We start from the raw sequence: 19892 nt of genomic DNA, 5'->3' as shown, positions 1-19892 counted from the left end.
ATATTTGCTTTCGTATTGGTAAGTAATCATTGCTTTATTACTATGCTTTTCCTTTGGAACTCTTCAACATGAAACGCACACACCAGTCATGGCAGCCACTGGCACTGATGTTTCGTGCAATCACGCGCTCATTCACCCAAATCATTCGTGTTTCACGCATAAACCATTTCACGGATGAAACTGCTGGATGTCGAGCATTTTAAATGACTAAGCATTTAAACAATGGGGCATAATCACAGTGATTATTGACAGTGATTTTTTTATAGGTGGATAGCGTTATCCACATTTTGAACAACTGGGGACAGCTGATTGCTCATTTTGTACCATGTGACAGCGTCGTCCACGTGTCTATCATTGAATTTCCAAAATTGTGAACGCAAAAAGTTCCTGCTGGAAGGTACCTACTGATAAATAATATTAATTCTAACTGTTGTCAAGTCAAGTCAGTCAAGTCAATATTTATTCAAACACAAACTCGTATCATATTTACATGGTCTTCCTAACAGTCGTATTAAGTGGAAGATACTGCCAGTTGGAACTGGTACACGCCATGCGTAAACTCGTTCACACAGATCCCATCCACACTACGCCAGATAAATTTGCAAACGGAGGTTTCACTCTGTAAACGCACCAAATGTTTTCCGTCCACACTACGCGGGAGAAACCGTGAAAATGCAACAATCACCGGCCATTTTGGAGGAAAGCTAGGTCAGGGAAATCACATTATTATCGTGACGGCATCGTTTTCGTAAAACTCCGTTTTCAAAGTGTTTTCCGTCCACACTGGAACGCAAAGCCGGCGTTCTCAAATTTCTCCTGTTTGAAGAGCGTTTTTTGAAAAGTTCGGTTTTGGTGACGGATTAGTGTGGAGGATAGGCCTAACCGTAGAAATAAAGCTGCGTTTTCAAATTTTTCCGGCGTAATGTGGATGGATCCACAGACCTATTTATATCTTCTATGACACACCAAAAAGACATAAGTCAATAAAATATCATGTAAAATACCACAAGTGTTATTTTTTTAAAAAGAAAAAAACTGGATGACTTATAAATTGACGTTCAAATGCTTGAAAGGAAGTCTATGTACATGATATAAACAGAAAGTTTTTCCAGCACGAAAATGAGGAGCACGTTATGTGTATGACAAAGACAAGTGGAAAGATGTCCTGCATCAACTTGTGAGATGGCTGATATGTCCCTGTGGATAAAGAAGAACAGTTTTTAATGATAAAGTAAGAAATGTCACAATAGAAAAACAGTGACTACATTGCACAAAACGCTTTTGTGATGGGTTTTGTACATTAGAGCGGTTTTGAATTGAGTGTCGAAAAACCAAAACCAACGTAATCACTCTAGCCAATCATAAAGGACTCAGACAATGTAGTAAACCAATCAAGCTCAAAGTAATTACATGTAACTGATTGAATGAAAAAGAGGCATGGATTTTTTATGCCAATCGTGTAGCGCAGTTGATGCGAAACCAATTACTTTTCGACACTCAAATGAAAACCACTCTATGATTCTTCTTTTTTTTTACGATCTGCAAAAGCAATAGGAATCAGACAAAATTTTATAGTTCTAAAAATAAATACAATGATTCCTTGCAAAGAGATGCATGTCCTCAAATATTAACTCCAGTATTGAAATTTCTTATCTTTGGCTGTACTTTTCATGCCTGTTTGTTTAGAACTATCTTACATTTTCTGCCACTGATTGCTATCATAAATTTTTACAAGGAAACCCTGTAAGGGGATCAACTGTGTGAATTTCAAACCTTGTAATGTCACAATTTTGGGAGTTTCTCACATCCCTTTTGGAAGTCATGTCATTTGTTGTCATTTTATTGGCCTTCACGCTACTGCTTTCATGCATTATGCATGTTAGAATTTTACTCTCTTCAAGAGATTGCCATGGAAGTCCCTGAACACAGTTACCTCGAAACTTTATTTTACTTTATTTTAGATGCACAGTTTGCTCAAATTTCTTAAATCTCTACTGTCTGTTATGAGCACAATAACAGGCCAATTTTGATATATTATAATTCTATCTCTGAGGCTTAGGGGAATAAAACAAAGGAAACAAATTATTTGTCCCTTATCTTCAGTGCAATTTGTTTTGTGTTATTCCCCCAAACCTCAGAGCCAAGTCAGAAAATTGGCCTATTTCCTTAGCATTATAGGCATGCAATGTATGCGCAGGACCTTGCAACAGTATGATAGGTAGTGTTATTTGTATTGCTGAGATTGCATAATTGAATGTTGAGGAGCTCTTGCATCTAAGTGGAAAATCTATGACAAAAAATAGTGAAATACACGAGGCCCTTTTACAATGTAGACAATACTGTAGAGAGATTCAATGATCAATAGGCTCCTAGGATTACATTTTACCTCAATATACCCATAATAAAGTTCTGGGTTCTGACCAAACTTACCGGTTCACCTCTCAAACAGCGAGAGCAGGAGGGTGAAGATAAATGATGTTCTGCTAGCAGTGTGGGAGTCTACAAAGATTATCATACCTTTAATACCTTTCTTGTTATAAATCTCAATGAAAGTACTAATTCTTTTGATGTTGCTATCAATATTGCTAGTAAGTATAAGACAAGGCAAAGTCTGCATTCAAGCCTTGTGGCCCATCAGGGTGGTGGTTATCTCCGAAAACTGGACAGTTTTCATAGCATGAAGTGACTATGAGTATTTTCTACTTCCCCCACTTAATGGGGTGCAAGTCCATTGCATGGATACCAAGCATTAAATTCTCCGCCATCCATTTGTGTGCCTGGGTGGAGATGGGCGTACATTGTGGGTGTGAAGTGAAGGCCAACAACACAATGCAGATACCCTGGCCAGAGTTTGGACCCCCAAAAAAGGCTGCCAGCAGACTAGCCTGTCCACAACACTACTTACCATAAGGCCACCAGACCTCCCCATTAGGAATTAAAAGTGTTGGTCAAATGCATCCAAAAAAATATTCACTCACTAAAAGGCTCTGTCGTTGTACTCCTGCTTGACTTCTTGTCATTGCTGAATCATATGAAATGTCCATTTCTTGACAATTGTTTGCCCGATACACAATGTTACAATTGATGTCCAAGTGGCCGTTATGTTCGGCGGCATTACGATCTGACAACGGCTGGTTATAATCATGTACTCGATTTTCTAAGATCGTAGGCTGTGTACAACTCAATAATCTGTTCTCTGTCTCCAGATTAGATGTATTTTCTGTGTGCCAAGAGGAATCTTGTAGACAAGGTCGTTTCTGAAAGTTAATTGGAACAAATTTGAAGTACAAAAATTCAAAATGTACAGTATTTCCGGCTTCGACGATCGAGCGATCACGAACACACCTACCACTGATCCGAAAATACGATGTATGTATCAAAAACCGCAGTATCTTTGTACTGTACTGAAGCAGCAAAACAACTCACGGGGTCTAGCGAACCCTTTTTTCCGAAACAAAATTATAATCAACACGTGTTATTGTGTAGCATAAAAGCTCAAATAATTTACCTTCGATTGTATTTCTGTATAACTTTCCATGGCTGCCTGTCGCTTTCTCGCAAAATTGCAGGAGTTAACTAGATCTAAAGAAAGTTCGACTTCCATCTTCAGAGATGCTTGCAAAAACAGAAAGTATGTTGGTTTGCAACTAGTTTACAAACCGTTTTTCTTTTTGTCAAACAATGTAACCCATGATGCCCTTTGGTCCTTAACGGTATCAATTACTGTATCATATACGAAGTAGGGAATGAATATTCTTCTCTCCAGTCTACGGCGAGCACTTTGTCATCAAAATGGCGGTTCTTGATCGATTCCGAAAATGTCGAAAAGTTTTCTATTAGTTTGCGTGAACCGTTTAATCAGAAATACAGAGGAAAAGGTGCTATTTTTGCAGATGATGCCCTGTAACTTTCTTTTGTATCAAATAAGCTTCTTTTCACTAAAAACGTTAGTTTAACCCAGCTGAAAGTGTGGAAACTACTTCCGGCTTCCTGTCCTGTAATTGACTAAAATTAAGCTTACGTAGTTTTATCTTGTCCTGCAAGTATAATCACGGAGTGTTGAATGACCAAAGTCAGAGTGGACGATGTCTAAACGTAAACTTGAGGATCCGACACCAGCTGATGGGATCAAGATTTTCAAAAAGGAAAGAAGTGAGTTTTATATTAACAGAAGCGTGGCGGTTGATTATTATCGTTCATTGTTTTGAATGTTTAAAAGATTAGCTCTAACAAGAGGAAATCTCCCCAACATAGCTCTTGTTGTGCTCAACGTTTTTTTCCTCCACTAAAAGAGAAAAATATTTAATGGTAGACTTCACCTAAAAAAGAAAACCATAGTAATGAGGTAAATGCAGCTTTATGGAGATACAGCAAGTGAGAAGCTGCAAAATTTCAAAAACATCTTGGTCTCAAACTATGCTGCAATTGGTTCCTTTGGAAAAACAAAGACTTACAGTCTGCAAAGTTATAATTATTAGATGAAGAATAGAATTATCATAATTTATATTCATTTGTAAGGGTTTTTACTTGTCAGTGTCTTGTGTTGTTTCAGAGAATATCCATACCCTCACTGAATTCTTTTTGGTTTGAATGATCACAGCTCTCTCCTGCTGCCCAGTTTTGATTTAGCATCATACTTTTCTCTGATAGTCTACATTTTGGTTTTTGAGACCTCCAACCCTGCAGAGTTTCCACTGACCTTCCAATGCTTCCATAGGGTGGATATAGATAACTTTCTTGAACCACACAAGTCATATTTAGCATTAAAATTATTAATCATGTTTTGTATTCCAGATCTTTCAAGCAGTGAGTCTGAGGAAGAACTCTCCTCTCCTTCCTATGCAAGCTTCCTTCACTTTGATCAAAAACCAGTTTACAGTGATGTTGTCAAGAAACAAATGGTGAGTGTTATGTATTGTGTCTGGATTAGCACAAGCATAATCTTTGTCATCAAATAATTAATTAAATCCAGTAAATATTTCTTTTTATTTATATTGACCATTGTGTTACACCTCACATTTTCTTACATTAATATTATACTGCAGGGTCGGTATACACAACTATACAGTATTTTGATGCCAAAATTGGGCCTTTTATGGTACAAAGTATACATTGTTTTTCCAAATGTTGGTATTTTACATGAATTTAAGGAGCAATTTTAGGTACAGTGGGTTTTTCTTTTCAGGTATATTTTTATACCACTATCTCGCCCTCCCTCCCCTATGGCTGACCCTGATACTGGTGTCAGATTGTTTATTTGGTCCCACCTGCCTTTTCCTCATTTCTTATACAGTTCATATGCATTCACCTGGCTCTTTGATCCATACGACACAACTGTAATAATTACGAATAATTATACATATATATTTCTCATACTTTATTACCATTAAGTTCTGTTTCCAACCAGTTCTTCTTAGGCCATGTTTAATCTCTGAATCATCTGGATTTTTCATTATTGTTTTCAGGAAAGAATGGGTTACAAGGAAGGAACAGTTCTTGGAAAGTCAACTCAGGGGCAATCAAAACTTCTAGATCACTTCAAAAAAGAACATAGCCTTAAAGATGAAAAGCCTGCTGTACAGGAAAATGCCTCTCAGCCAGAATCAAGCTACAGTGACTTTGCTCAAAGACAAATGGTATAGTCCATATACCCAAGCATTGCTCGTAGTTGTCATTTTCTTCTGATTGGCATCATAAGGAAATGGGGTGGATATGTAAAGTGCTGTTATCTTTTAGTTCCTTTTAATTCCATCTCAGTGCATTCTCTTTCCACTGTTCTCCTCCATGTTTCCCTTGGCTGTTCTCATTTCCTTTTCCCACTTGGTGCCCAGGTAGAAGTCACCATCACCTGTGGGTGTTGGCTTAGTGTCCTGTGTGGAACACGGGGGCGGATCTAGGATTTATCAAGGAGGTTGGCTGGTACCCTGGGCTTGCAGAGTCAATGGTCCCTAATTGTTGTAGCTTGAGAATTGGAACTGAATTGAAAACTGTTTCACTAGAAATACCAGCAATGCCACAAAGTATAAATTACAATGAGGTACCTGTCCAGAGAGTTTTCCTTTATTTCTGCCATAATATTCACAACCTTTTTCAAATTTTTTTATGTTTTGCTTCTCCAAAGGGGGGAAGGGAGGGGAGGCTAGCCACACAATCCACCCCCCCCTCCCGTTAATCTGTCCCTGGGAACATGAATTATCCGTCTCCATCACTTGTGTCACTCTTGTATACTGATTCGGTTTTATTCCTGCTCATCTTTGTCTTCCCAAGGAAAACATGGGCTTTGAACCTGGAAGAGGTCTTGGGAGATATGGTCAAGGAAGAGCTGATATTATTGAGGCATCACAACAACGAGGAAGGCGTGGTCTGGGCTTTAGAGTTGAAGGTTTTGATGACAAAGATTTTACATGGGAAGAGGAAGAAGAGGTACATCAGTTATTCCATTGTATTCTATTTTCTTCATTTTTACTCTAGATAAGGCGATTGAAATAAACATTAATGAGATGTATAGGTGAGTTTTCTCGACTTTCTGTGAATAACAATGAGAATGTACTATTTTGTTCATCATGAATAGAAAGTATAACATCCAGATATAATGTAATTATGGTTTTGACCCCTTTCTCCATCTGCGTTTAATAGAATTTTATTGTAGGGAGTCTTGTGATTTTTTTTCCCAGGTGGTGATAGAGGAGCCTAAAGCTTGCATTCCATCTTGTACCAGACCCCCACCAACAAGAGAGGAGATGGAGGACTGGATCACAGTTAGCAAGGTTTGGTGGCACAATTTTGTACATGCAAGCACAGCACTGAAAGTTCTTGCGCACCTCTCTATTGTGATATCTTAAGAGGCAGAATTAAATAACTATTTCTGAGAAATACTGTAGTTGTACGGAGGTATCAATAAGAGTGAAATGTATGGATGAGTAATATCACGGTCAGGATGAAAACTCAAAATTAATGTTCCACCATCATCATGAAGTCAATATGGAAAATACCTTCTATTCATAGAGGCACTGATCTTGTAAGATAATGTTACTTCAAATGAACATCAAATTAAAATAATATGTTTACTTGATAATTTTATTTATTAACTTAATGCATCATTCACAAATGAATTAATTAAGATTTATGTGTTTTTAACTTACAGAAAAAAACAACAATTGATAATGAAATTCAATTCTGCAGTGAGGATGTTCTGCTGGAGATTCTCAAGAGCAAGGTAAGGCTTAACCAACTATAATTGTAATTAATAACTGTATTCTTGATGAAACAGAGAACTTTAAGATAAAGATCAGGAATGAAGAAACCAGTGGAGTTATATTGCAACTTGATGGTTTGTAAAGTGCAAATTGAATAGAAGAGTGACTACTCCCCCTGGATAGGATACTAGCCCATTGTCATCCAGGTGGGTCTTATACAAGACTTGTACATGTACCTACTGTTTGATTAATGTGGCTGTGGAAACCACTGACTGTTAATGGGTAGAAATCGAGCTGGTTAATATTGGTACTAACAGTGCAATTGTTGAAATCAAAGCATTGTAAGTTACCAATATTATTTTTTATCCCTTTTTTGTCATCAGACTGTATTTGATGCTCTTGTTGGTGATGAGTTTCTGAAAGCAAGGACTCGAGCCAATCCATATGAGTTTATCAGAGGAGCCATCTTTCAAAACAGGTTAAAAAAACTAAATTGATTCTGTTGATCGAGTTATTATCCTTTTTTCTAATTTAATTAAACTTATTTATGAAATGTATTCATCCACAGGGCAGCTATGAAAATGGCCAACATGGATTCTGCTTTTGACTTCATGTTCACCAACCCCAAAAATGACAGAGGGGTAAGTAAATGTTGTGTAAAATGATATGCACTTGCTCCACATGCTCTTGGAAATAAACAACTCTGCGGGGGATGTTTGCATAAAATTGATTTCGCTGTTGTTCACACTTCTCCAAAGTCAACATTTCCTTCCTCACTGGCACCTCAAGATCTCAGGCTATAAATCTTCCACCTCTTTGGTTCTATAATTAACTGTAAATAAAGTACAATAACAGGGCTTGATAAAAACTTGAATTCCAGCCCACACTTTGGACAAGCAGCTCTCAAATTTTGATTGCCCTGGGCAAGTCCAAGTTTACTATTTTAAATAGAAAGTTGGCAGACGGTTGCCGATTGCCTGGGTCCTTGCCTATTGGGCAAGTGAGAATAAAACTTACTTGCCTGCTAAGTTATTTGCCTGTGAGGAAAATTATTTTGTTCCTTTCCTGAGCAGAGCTCTGTCTCATGATCTACAGTTGATCTGCAAAAAGACAGTAGATTTTCCCTTTTACAAACAGGCACTACAAATATAATAGCACTTTTTTCTGTTATCAATTGGTTCTAGAGAGAAGTGGTTGGACCCAATGAGCTGTTGTACTTTGCTGATGTGTGTGCAGGACCTGGTGGGTTTTCAGAATATGTGCTGTGGCGTAAAGGTTGGCAAGCCAAAGGATTTGGCTTCACCTTGAAAGGTTCATGACTTTGTGCATTGTCCATACATTATGTGTTACAAATCAGAACTTACAAAAATTCAAATCGTTGAATTTTTAATTCCTTTTTCAAAGGTGACAACGACTTTAAGCTTGAAGAGTTCTTAGCAGGGACACCAGAAACATTTGAGCCACATTATGGTAAGAGTTAATGAAAAAAGGTCTGTGCAAATGCTACAGCAATAACTTAGTTTTTGCCTGAAGACCAGTCATTTTTAATTAGAAACAAATTTTGTGTTTGATCATTAAGTTCTCCATGAAAATAATTCCTGTCCACTTGAAAATAAACCCACTAGGAGAGCATCTGCTGTTAGTAGTTACGTCTTTGAAGCTAGATGTGCATCATACTCTGATCTTATTTTACACATTGTTTGGGCTTTTACATAGTCCTGATAATGTAACTCGTTTTAGGTGTCCCCAATTAGCGGCAATGGTAAATCTTGTTGACACGTAAATAAAGTTATTATAATTATTATTACTAAGTAGTTCTACATGTAATACTTGTAAAGTTGGGTAACATGATCCATTACGTTACCCACCTGACAGAAGGAAGAGGTTGCGGCACAGTGGCTCAACAGTTATTGTTCTAGACTTTGGATTGAGCAGTCTAGGTTCAAGCCCTGGACAGGGTCACTGTGTTGTGTTCTTGTGCAAGGCACTTTATCCTCTTTTTGCCTCTCTTCACCCAAGTGTTTAAGGTCATTCCACTGAAATAGAACCTGCACTGAGATTTTTGTGAAACTTTGCCTATTGATTGTTTATATTATAGGAACTTAAATTCTGAGATAAAAATGAGGGGTCCCCATGTTTATTTAGGAGCAACAGCACCTTGTTTATAACCATATAAATCCTCATAATAGCACCATGATTGTAGTCACGATTGCTTGCTAAATTCACGTTTCCGACGATTGCTTTTTGTTCTACACTGAGAATTGGTCCATATTTATTTTACACAGAGAAATTTATTACTAATTCAAAACAACAGAACAAAATGATAGGTCCCCAACTCATTTGCGAGAAAATGATGATTTACCGCTATGGCGAGGTCCAGCTGTAAACAAAAATCCGCCATTTTTTAATGCGCACTCGCTAATCATGTGTGAAATTATGCGCCGTAAGGACGTGCAATGCAATACTGGGGAATGACCTTAAATGGGTGCCTTCAAAATTAATGCTGATTGGGGTAAGCCTGTGATGAACTACACGTAGTTTCCCATTGAGGGAGAAGTAAAAATACTCCTGGTTTCTTCAAGCTACAGAGACGAGGATAAGTTCTGGCTCTATGGGCCTCTAGCCTGATGCAGACTTTACTTCTTTTACCCCATGGAAGGTCTGAGGGGAGGGGCTAATTTCAAAAGCCAAACTTTGGTTTTTGAGGAAAGTTCACACATATGAAGCTAATAAGCTATTCAGTAATTTACAGAGGTCCAAGGGCTTTAAAGCAAAACTTTTTTGTGGCAGGGGTAGGGTGGGTAATTTATGGAACAGTACTAACAGTCATCTGGCCCCACTCTCCATACAGAGAAGCAGAACTGATGATGATGACTGACAGGCATATTTTGTACCGTCTAGGTGTTCATGATGATGGAGATATCTTCAATGAGGAGAACTTGGTGGAGTTTAGAAGATTTGTGATGGAGGCAACTGATAATAAAGGAGTTCATTTTGTGATGGCAGATGGGGTAAGTAAAAATAGCAGGTCTTAACGTCATGTGTTTGGCCAAAACTGTTAGGTACTCATCTTAGTGACGTATTGTAAAATAATGTTTACTTAGTATCATTTACAGTTAAATGCATTTTAACTAAATTAACAATAAAGAGAAGCTGGCACTGACATCAGTTTATCAGCAGTTCCTGGATGTTAGCACAGGTGCATTATGCCCCATCATAGTGGCATGTTTTAGTGTGGCATAGTCCTGTGGTTTTTTGGTGGGGCTCCTGCTTTTTCTTGTTCTGCCCCTGCCTCCTCATCCTTTTTCTACTGTTATTTCAGTGCAATGGGTGCCTGGATGACCGTATGTTGGGACTCGTGGCTGGGTAGGAGGCCCCTTAACATCCTGGGTATCCATTTTCCATACTACTTGATGCAGTTGTTAAACTGTAGTTGGAAGTTGATATTACAATAATTTGGAGTGTTAGAAAGTACACAAATGTTTGCATGCATTACAAGCAATTTTGCATGATCAGGAGGCAACTCCTTTTTTCATTTTTGATTACAGGGATTCTCAGTTGCAGGACAGGAGAACATCCAAGAAATTCTTAGCAAACAGTTATATCTGTGTCAGTTTCTTTGTGCACTCTCCATTCTAAGACAAGGTATTCGATGTTTGAAACAATACATGTATATATAAATTATACCTGTTTAGTTACCTTTAGTTTACAGCTGTATATATCTGCTTTTTTCTATTTTGGTAAATAGAAAATATATAAGTCGGTATTTTGTCCTTCAGGTGGCCACTTTGTATGCAAGGTGTTTGATCTCTTCACGCCATTTAGTGTTGGTCTGGTATACCTGATGTACTGTGTCTTTGATGAGTTGTATGTCTTCAAACCTGTGACCAGCAGACCGGCTAATTCTGAGAGGTAAAGCAAATATTCCAATACAAAACTGTTTTTTTTTTTTTTTTGATCAAGTAGACTTAAAAATATCATTGACTACAATATAAATGTATTGTCTTTGTGCAATGTGTGGACCATAAAATGCTCAGAACTAGCAGTAACTCAAATATATTAACTAATAGTGTTCAGAAATATGAATCGTAAGACTTAGAGGTGTGGCAATCTACTGGTAAATAATAGTTAGTGCATTAATCTCAGGTCTGATTGAGTTGTCAGAATTCATGTGCTGACAGCCAACATTTTCAATGTTAGTGCTCTTTGATCAAGAAAATAATTAATCTTACAGTGCTTCTCAGCTCCACTCAACAGCAACAACAACAACAACTTTATTTTACCCCAGAATTTCAGTTAGAAACAAAAAAAATATATAGGGGTGCTAGCCCATACCTGAAATAACCTATTAAGAGTTAAAAATGCCAGGCAGCCAATATTTTACATGTTTAGGTCAGGGACACAAAACAAACAAACATAGACGCAAACACACATGTAAACGGGTAGTGGCAAATTGTCAGTGCAGCAACCTGTTGAAAATGTTTGGGAGTAGCCTGTGGTGGATTTTTTTCTTTTTAGTTTAAGGCTTGTAGTCAGTCTTATTTTGATCATTGTAGCTCAAATGATAAGTATTTTAACTGAACTTATCATATGGCTTGTTCTTGTAGCTAATATAACGCACGCTCTGATTGGCTAATTGTATAGTAGGACATTATTCTCCAGTAATGCCCACAGGCCAATTACGGGCTTGCAAAAACAAAGCAAAAAGTCATAATAAACAACTTATCAACCTCAAACGTTCGGTCTTTTCAGGAAAATCGCAAACCTCCACCTTGCTGTATTAGCCTCGCTATCGCTCGATCAATATGGCAAGATCCCGGTCTGAGGTTTTCCCATAAAGACCTCACTCTTGGTTAATAAGTGGTTATTATCAGTGTCTTTTCTTAATTCAGGTACATAGTGTGCAAAGGTCTTCGTGGCAACAGTCAAGCTGTTCATGAGCACATGTTTAATGTGAATGTTAGAATCAATAGATTAAAGGTTGAGGGTATAGAGGATGGAAATGAGGTTAGTGGTACTAACAGTTTAATTAAACTTGTATTTGTGTAAGAGATGTCCATGTTATTAATTATGCTGTCTATTATAAGTGTCCATTTGGACAGGTGCCCTTAATGTGGTGTAATATTAAGCTAGCGTTTGAATGGTGTCTCATGTGCTAAGAGAGTTATGTAGCTGTTAGCTCTTTGGACGCATTGCTGGCCTATGGTACTAGGTGGATCTTCTATTATTGACAGAAGACTTTACTCTTACAGTGCCTCTCTCTGTCAGGTCAAAAACTAGTACTGTTCAGATAAATGCTGGTGGTAACCCTGCGAGGGACTAACATCCCATCCAGGGTGGGGTAAATTAACTCCTAGTCGTTTCATGTTAAAGAAGGCAGAGATAAGTGGAGGCGTGTTGGACCACAAGGTTGGAAATACAGATTACCTTAGTTGCCTATCTTCACATGTAGATTTTTTAAGTTAAAAAAAAGCCAAAATAAGGTAATATTATAATAATAATTATATCATTTATTTCCTAGATTGTCCCATTGCATATTTTGATGGAAGATGAAGAATTCTCCTCATATATGGCTGAGTCAAATGACAAGTATGTAAATTCAATATTAATATCTATTGGATGGACAATGATTTGTTTATGATAAATTTAATCTATTCACTAAACAGAAAACGTAAAAAAAATATGTATATTCTGCTCTGTAAAAAATTTCTCTGAGTCAACAACTTACAGAGTATAGTTATTTAAATATTACTATCCTTTGATTAATGAATACATACATGTACTATCTTTACTTGGGTACCTGGTGTACAAGCTTTAACCACTAGTCATGACTGTGTATAAAAAGCCTTTAGAACTTTCAGTCAAACTTGTGCAATCCTACTTGTTTCAGAATAGGAAGGATACAAGCCAACTCACTGAAGAAATTAAGAGCTTATGTCCAAGACACGTAAGTTTTATACTGTGTTATCTTGACTAATTGCCTCTTAGTAAATCTCATTCATTGCTGTGCCATTTTGTTAACATAGTTATCGTTTTAGTTGTTATAATGGCTGGTAATTTAAATACAGTGCTTGATGGTAGAGCAGTTTTCAAGTGAGCCAATTGAAAGTAATTACTCTAGCCAATCGCAAAGGACATAGACAATCCAACGAACCAATCAACACTCGAAGTAAATACTTGTCGCTGATGCGAGGCGCGGGAAAACGCGTGTGAACGAGTTATGATTGGTTTTGGTTTTACTTTCTGGTTGGATGAAAAAGTAGCACGAGGTTTTTAAGCCAATCGTGTAGTGTAGTAATGCAAAACTAGTAACTCAGGTCTTTGGTAATACTACTTATGTTTTATTTTAAATATTGCTGTTATTTTCCAATTTTGTTTTGTTAGAACGTTAATGGGGCATTACGATCAGGGAGAGGTCAAGAAGAAATGTCTAGAAAAGTGGAAGGTGAGGATATCATCTCCTTTTTCGTCGAAGAAGCTCTAGAAATTTTTTTAATAGGCAGGCACTTTTCGTAACTGAACTTTACGTAATGTTACCACCTCCTCCAGGAAGATACAATGTATTATCTCTCTAAGCTGTTTGAGGTTGGTAAGGTCAAGATTTCTAGCCGAGAGAAATTGACTATTCTGTTCAACTTGCATGTAGCTCTCTCAAACACATGACCTGAAGACATTTAATAATTTTTATAATAAATTATTGTAAATTCTGATTAATGTCAGATTCCAGAGCAGGCACGTGCAGCTCATAGAGCAGCAGATCCTGACGTCAAGTTTGATGAACTTTGGAAGGTAAGTTATTAAATTAGATTATTATATTGCTGAACTGGTCCGCGATGGAAAGGGGACTTCTGATTGGTTCTCTTAGCGGTCCGAATTTTGCTAAACGGACCGCTCAGATGGAGTGCTCACGAATTAATCTTGGTGAGTTGCTTTTTAATTCATTGCACAAATGAACAGTTTTTCGTTAAGTAGAAATCTTTTACCATCATGTTTGGAGGACAATTTTAGTTAAATGTTCACAAAAGCGACATGAGAAACGTGAGAGCGTAAATTGTGTTTTTTTGCATTGCACCTCATCATCTTCATTACCAAAACCAAAATCAAATTTCAATTCCATTTGATGAGAATTTCATCTCCTTGCCTTTATAATCATGGCTGTTTCTTTCTTCAAGGGTATTGATGACGATCATTGTTTTGATGCCGAAGCTACGATGGTGACATCCAAGAACATTCAGAACCTTAAATGTCTGTACAATTACAAGTGCTTTGTATCTGGAGGAGAAAGATTTTTTATCATGGGTCTTGGGGTAAGTGTAACCGTTTATGTCGCGCACGTACGTCACGAAATAGTTCGTCACGCACTTAGTGCATCACATGGTCTATTGCGGTCACCCTTCCACAGGCGAGACACTGTTTAATTATAATTTCTTGTTTTCCTCATTTCCGAATAGTAATAGACCACTTCCGAGTTGCCTTTCGCCTCTGTGTCATAACGAGTCTGCATTCGAAACCATTCATATGGAAGTGTGTTCCGCCTACATGTTCATTTTCTTGCAAATCAAACTCATTTTCATTCAAAAAGTTTTGCACGAAGACTCGTTTTGAAACAGAGACACATTACTACGCTACGTGATTGGCTCGCGCCACTTTTTCATCCAATCAGAACCGATCCTGACTTTCTCACACATTTTTTCCCGCGCTTTGCGTACGCGTTCCGCTACATGTATTTAAGTCGTGATTGGATCGTTGGATTGTTTGTGTCCTTTGTGATTGGCTAGAGTGATTACTATCGTTTTGGTTTTACGACACTCAATTTAAAACTGCTCTGCCATCATGGTTGTGTTTGGTTTTAGCGCAGTAACGTCTACAAGTGGGATGGCAAACCAAACTTCCGCAGCTCAATAAGATGGCATAAGCTGGAAAATTTTAACTTGGAACTTCCTCGCGACACTCTGATTGAAGTGGAAATAGTGCAAGAGCTACGGGGAGAGGTAAGTGATAAACCGACAACTTCTCCTTCTCTTTTTATAACAAATCAAAGAAAGCAGGTAATGAGTACAAATGTTTTGATCATCTCGAGTTGTCATTTGGATTGTCACGGATCGCTCCTCTCCACAAAAGTATCGTGACTACCCGAGTAAACTCGGGAAGGAGATTACGTGACATAAAGAGGTGACAACTTGTGTATGATTGAATTCTTGCAAGAAAAAGTTGAAATACATTACTTGTATTCATCTTGCTTTGCGCTTTTCTCTTAAAAAAGGGCAAAGGCCAGAGGAGGGCTGCAGCTGTTCATATCGTTGATGCGGTAATTCTCGGAGGCAAAGATGTGAGGAGTAAGCACTATCATGAAAGGTAACACGAAGTGTCCACATTTGTCTCTCTCAGAAAGCGCTTACTTGACCTTGGTTTCGTTAAATTGCAGCTTGAAATGAACAGGAATGTTGCTAAATCCTCTCATATTCTCCACTTTAGAAACGTTTTTACAGCAAACTTAACACTATCGACTGACAAACAGTGACTTTTTCATTCGACTCTGAAGGTGACTTCTGCTCAGGTTTTCAACACGTCCATCACCTACACCAGTCCTTTCAGGGATCTCTCCCGAACCATCACACTAGATAATTTACTGTAGTACCACAGCTGAACTTTTTGTTCACTTGTGTTTTTGGCTTGGCTTATAGAATGGCCATGGCTGGATTACTAGTTAAGGCTGTCAACAAACCAACACGTCCAGAGATGGTGCCATTAAGGTATGTATCGATGTTTCAGAACTTCAGAAAGAGCTCTGGGGAACTTAGGACATTAGTCAAATATCTGACTAACAGGCATAAGTAGAAAGACGTCAGGTTCTCGAAGTGGGTCGGTTCTTAACGTGGGATTGAAGACAATAACCACAGTAGTTTGAGTTACTTTGGCCAGGTACAAAATTACCTTTAATTGAATGAAACCTGAAAATAGTAGTTTACTAAGATAGAAAAACACCTAAGAGATAATAATAAACCATAAAGAAACAAGGGTGGTGAAGGATGGAGAAGATTAACACGGATTACAAACGATGAACTTGAAAACTTTAGGCGAAACTTTTCAAGATGCGCAAACCGTGACGTAGCTCTTTTAAAAAAAGTTACTTTTTGGAGAAAAACTGAGAAAATTTTATTAAATATTGTTATACTGGTCGCACGGTGTGACCATACAGGCCAGAGGAGCCAGGCAGCCAGTTAAGATAATTTGTATGTATAGATAAGAGACGAGAGAGACCTCATTGCAGAATGATTTCCTTCGTGTCTTAAAAGATTTTGACTGATGTGCTGCAAGATTTTCTGCCTAGTGAAAATGTGAACCATATTCCAACGTATTTTAGAACCTTATCTCAGAAGTAGGTAGTGAGTAACGGATTTTCCTGTGTGGATGTCTTTTAAGAATGAAGACTAATATAATTTTGCATTTCAGGCTCAAACAAGTTTTCCGTCTGGATAGCAGTTCACTTAAAGATATTTTCTCGAGGTAAACCGGTTTTACTGTTGGATTAAGGCCTGTTCAGTTCAATCTTTTCGACTCTTTGGGAAGCGTCTTTGTCAGCCTGGATGGAATACTAGTCCATCGAAGGCTTAAAAGGTTAAAGACATTGCAGAAGTTATAATACTAGTGTATTACTAGTGTCTAAGTAGGTAGAGCGGGTTCAATTGAGTATCGTAAATCCAAAACCATAGCAACCACTCTAGCCAATCATAAAGGGCACAGACAATGCAGTGAACCAATCAAAACTTGAAGTAATCACATGTAGCTGACGCAAAGCGCGAGAAAACGAGGGCGAACGAGTTACGAGTGGTTTTAGTTTTACTTCTGATTGGATGAAAAAGTGGCGCGAATTTTTTAAGCCAACCCTGTAGCTTAGAGATGTAAAACCAATTACTTTTCGACACTCATTATAAAACCTTTCTAAAATAGCTAATAGTGTTTACAACTAATTTCAGAATCGAGATGAAAGTTGTCAAAGGAATGGGCCGAGTACCTCGAGAGTGTTTTGTGCTGGAGGACGGCAGCCATCTTCTTCCCAAAGGAATTTTCTTTATTAAACGTATTCAAGGTATGCTATGAACATTTTCCTATTACAACTGGTCAGCAAGATCACCACTGTTTTATTTTTTCGTAACAAAATAACCACGTACGTTCCATCTTTTGCTTGCTTTCAATTTGTCATGTGAATGAATGAAGAACGCGTTGCAGCCCCAAACCCTAACAATGAAAAAACATAGCTTTCTCTACAGTAATTGCCTGGACGCCAGTTGTGGAATTTACCATCATTTACCTGAACACTGCAAGGTCTTTACTGAAATAATTTAGCTTCTCCTAGACACTCAGTAGAACCCCACGCTCCCCTCCCTCTCCTGCACATTCTGCCTCCCTCCATTAAACGGCTTAATGCTGAATGAAACCCCAATGAGGATAGAATCCAAGATACAACGCTTCGGCGTTCCCAGACAGAAATCATTGCACTCTAGATCTCCATTACATTGCCTTTGGGAGCAGCGAGAGTTAGCAATTTTGTCCACATTTTAAGAAGAGAAAAGCTCTTGGCTCTTTGGGTGTAATATTCAAGGTTAAATTGGCTTTAAAAAACTGCAAAAATTCTAGGTGGTAAAAGTGCTAATGATACATTCTTTGTAAAATTTTGAGATTTTAAACCTGCATAAATCGGTCTCAAATTTCTTGGTACAATTTATCTTGCTATGCTCTTTCAATACCCAGAAGTGATACTTTTGTAGCTCGACCAAAAACCGAATCGCTTATGCTGAGGAGGCAAAGACTCCGCTATAAATTGACAGGTTTTTCTTTTTATTAAATCTGCCTCCACACAGAGCCGTGGACCTATGCTCACAGTCGATCAGCTAAAAGGTTGTATTTCTACAATAAAGATACTAACGAGTCGACGTTTGAGAGTCCACGAGATTCAGTGGCGTCCTTCAAGTGAGTTTTCTTGCTAAGGGTGTCCTCATAATTCTATCATGTAATGAAACACGAACATCTTTGATTTTATAGATTTACCTTGAATAGCAGAATCTCGTTTATAGCTGCGAGGGTTGCCATAGGTCTGGACAAAGGCAAGGGGGGGGGGGGGGGAATCTTCAGTTCAGGGAAAAGTCGCAGAATTTTGTATCTGGTCAGAGACATTTTCGATTTCTTGTGAAATTCAGCAACTTTGCACTTAAAGGTTTTGGTAAAAGATGTTCTTCAAATTATCCATATTACTATGGCAATTAGAAAATTGTTTTCTGCAAATGAAATTTGCAACTTTAAAGTTCGCGTCTTTTCATTAGACCAGTCTATTTACAGTATCATTAGTAAAAACTGTTTTCTGGAAAGTAAGGGAAAAATCAGGAAATTTTCTCTTTAAGGAAACTCTCTTGTACTAATTGACTTAAGTTTCACTTGTTCTCAGTTCGGAGAATACGGTAGTACATCAACGGCGAGATTTTTCAACCGGCTGTTTTTCAAATCGTATAGATAAATATTTTGAAAAGAAATTCAGATGTGCATATAATTCTTTGTTTTGCTGTTTGCTCCTGACACAGATCATCTCTCGGTACACGTTATTACTGGCCATGGGATGATACGGAAATGAGTCAAGATGACGAGACCAGAGTGGATCGGACAAATCTTAATGATTTCTTTACTTCGGTACAAAACGACTTTTTACAAGGTCCAGCAAGAAAATGACAGCGCGATTGTTAGTTTAGTAACGGCCGGTCCTCAGCAGAAAGGTACTTCTCATCTTCAAGCCAAGAAAAGAACACTTTTTTTGCAGAGGGATGTTTGACCATCAGTCACATATCTGTTATTTATTGGACATACGCGATAGGCTGGCGCTACAATTCAGCCTTGGAAAGCAAGCCAAGTTCAGCAAAGAGCTATTTAAAATTTCCCCCCTTGGCGCCGCCCACATTGATGCATTTTCGAACCGCTTCGCTTTCACCGCAAAACGCTTGCATCCAAACTGGTGTTTTCCAAAGTCTCCCTTTTTCGCCGTCCAAACCAATTCGTTTTCGAAATGCTCTTTAAATTGCCCCCAGTTTTCACACAGCTTTTAATCCTATGCATCTTCATTGAAAAAGGTTCAGCATTTTCGTTTGTTGTAGGGTGGATAAGATGAAAAGATACTCATCCAAAAGTATACCTGTAATAACGCATTTTCATAGTTTACGTTATTGAGTGTAATTTCTATGTTTGTAAGTCACATCCAATCAAATTGGGAAAAAAATGGGAATTGCGTTTTGTATGACTTGTGTAATTTTGTAAGATAGTGTAATTTCGGTTGTGTTCCGTGTAATTGTATACAGTATGGTTGTTGTTTTTAGGTTATAAAAGGCCATAAGTTTCACCAAAACTGACATGACTAACACCATGATTCTATGCTGTTTTTTTGCGGACATTTTCACATTTCCACAGAAAATGCCGAATTTTAAACTGACAACATGAAACCTTAAATTCTTGTGTTGCATTTTAGTAAATCTTAGGTAAATTTTAGCGTCTGATTTCAGTACTCACTTGCTGTGTAACTGCATTTAAAGGCTATTTATAATTTAAGGTTTATTTTAAGAAAGAAGCTACATCAGCCTGTGAGACACTGAAAATAAAAGCCAATAAAAGACATGTTCGAGAAAACGTTGGTTGGTCTTGGTTGTCATACAATAA

General features: G+C 37.8%; 2 protein-coding genes across 4 annotated transcripts; one reads left to right on the top strand and one right to left on the bottom strand.

Moving 5' to 3' along the window:
- Positions 1-19862, top strand: LOC110069055 (cap-specific mRNA (nucleoside-2'-O-)-methyltransferase 1-like). 2 transcript variants are annotated; one of them, XM_089287791.1, is made up of 27 exons: positions 1-18; positions 4045-4152; positions 4795-4901; positions 5466-5636; positions 6268-6423; positions 6675-6767; positions 7145-7216; positions 7580-7674; positions 7765-7837; positions 8381-8507; positions 8601-8666; positions 10098-10207; positions 10745-10841; positions 10976-11108; positions 12089-12203; positions 12718-12785; positions 13087-13143; positions 13581-13641; positions 13917-13985; positions 14369-14503; positions 15050-15187; positions 15460-15551; positions 15881-15949; positions 16650-16703; positions 17174-17286; positions 18059-18167; positions 18773-19862. In XM_089287791.1, the coding sequence occupies exons 2-27, from the start codon at positions 4086-4088 to the stop codon at positions 18915-18917; spliced, it is 2592 nt and encodes an 863-aa protein (XP_089143917.1). In that variant the 5' UTR covers positions 1-18; positions 4045-4085; the 3' UTR covers positions 18918-19862. The 2 variants fall into 2 exon arrangements, with proteins under 2 accessions (XP_089143917.1, XP_020632170.2); XM_020776511.2 differs by lacking the exon at positions 1-18 and adding an exon at positions 3744-3878.
- On the bottom strand, positions 444-3694 carry LOC110069056 (uncharacterized). Of its 2 annotated transcripts, XM_020776512.2 has the most exons (4): positions 3509-3689; positions 2979-3257; positions 2431-2499; positions 444-1197 (listed from the first exon to the last, which is right to left on the bottom strand). In XM_020776512.2, exons 1-4 carry the CDS (start codon positions 3602-3604, stop codon positions 1171-1173), a joined length of 471 nt encoding a protein of 156 aa, XP_020632171.2. In that variant the 5' UTR covers positions 3605-3689; the 3' UTR covers positions 444-1170. The 2 variants fall into 2 exon arrangements, with proteins under 2 accessions (XP_020632171.2, XP_089143919.1); XM_089287793.1 differs by having other exon boundaries at positions 444-2499; positions 3509-3694.
- Positions 19863-19892: the final 30 nt, after the last annotated feature.

The sequence above is a fragment of the Orbicella faveolata genome, unplaced genomic scaffold (genome assembly GCF_042242905.1).
Source record: "Orbicella faveolata isolate gen_17 unplaced genomic scaffold, um_ofav_v1 contig_15, whole genome shotgun sequence".
NCBI lineage: Eukaryota > Metazoa > Cnidaria > Anthozoa > Scleractinia > Merulinidae > Orbicella > Orbicella faveolata.
This window is presented reverse-complemented; position numbering and strand designations above follow the sequence as displayed.

Excerpts from the sequence above, each read along its gene's own strand:
- LOC110069056 (XM_089287793.1), bottom strand. The coding sequence starts at position 3,604 with ATGGAAGTCGAACTTTCTTTAGATCTAGTTAACTCCTGCAATTTTGCG. Across the intron at positions 3,258-3,508 it reads ATACAGAAATACAATCGAAG|AAACGACCTTGTCTACAAGA; the intron begins GTAAATTATTTG and ends ATTAACTTTCAG. Across the intron at positions 2,500-2,978 it reads TACAACGACAGAGCCTTTTA|ACTCCCACACTGCTAGCAGA; the intron begins GTGAGTGAATAT and ends TAATCTTTGTAG.
- LOC110069055 (XM_089287791.1), top strand. The coding sequence starts at position 4,086 with ATGTCTAAACGTAAACTTGAGGATCCGACACCAGCTGATGGGATCAAG. Across the intron at positions 7,217-7,579 it reads TGGAGATTCTCAAGAGCAAG|ACTGTATTTGATGCTCTTGT; the intron begins GTAAGGCTTAAC and ends TTTTGTCATCAG. Across the intron at positions 18,168-18,772 it reads GATTCAGTGGCGTCCTTCAA|ATCATCTCTCGGTACACGTT; the intron begins GTGAGTTTTCTT and ends CTCCTGACACAG.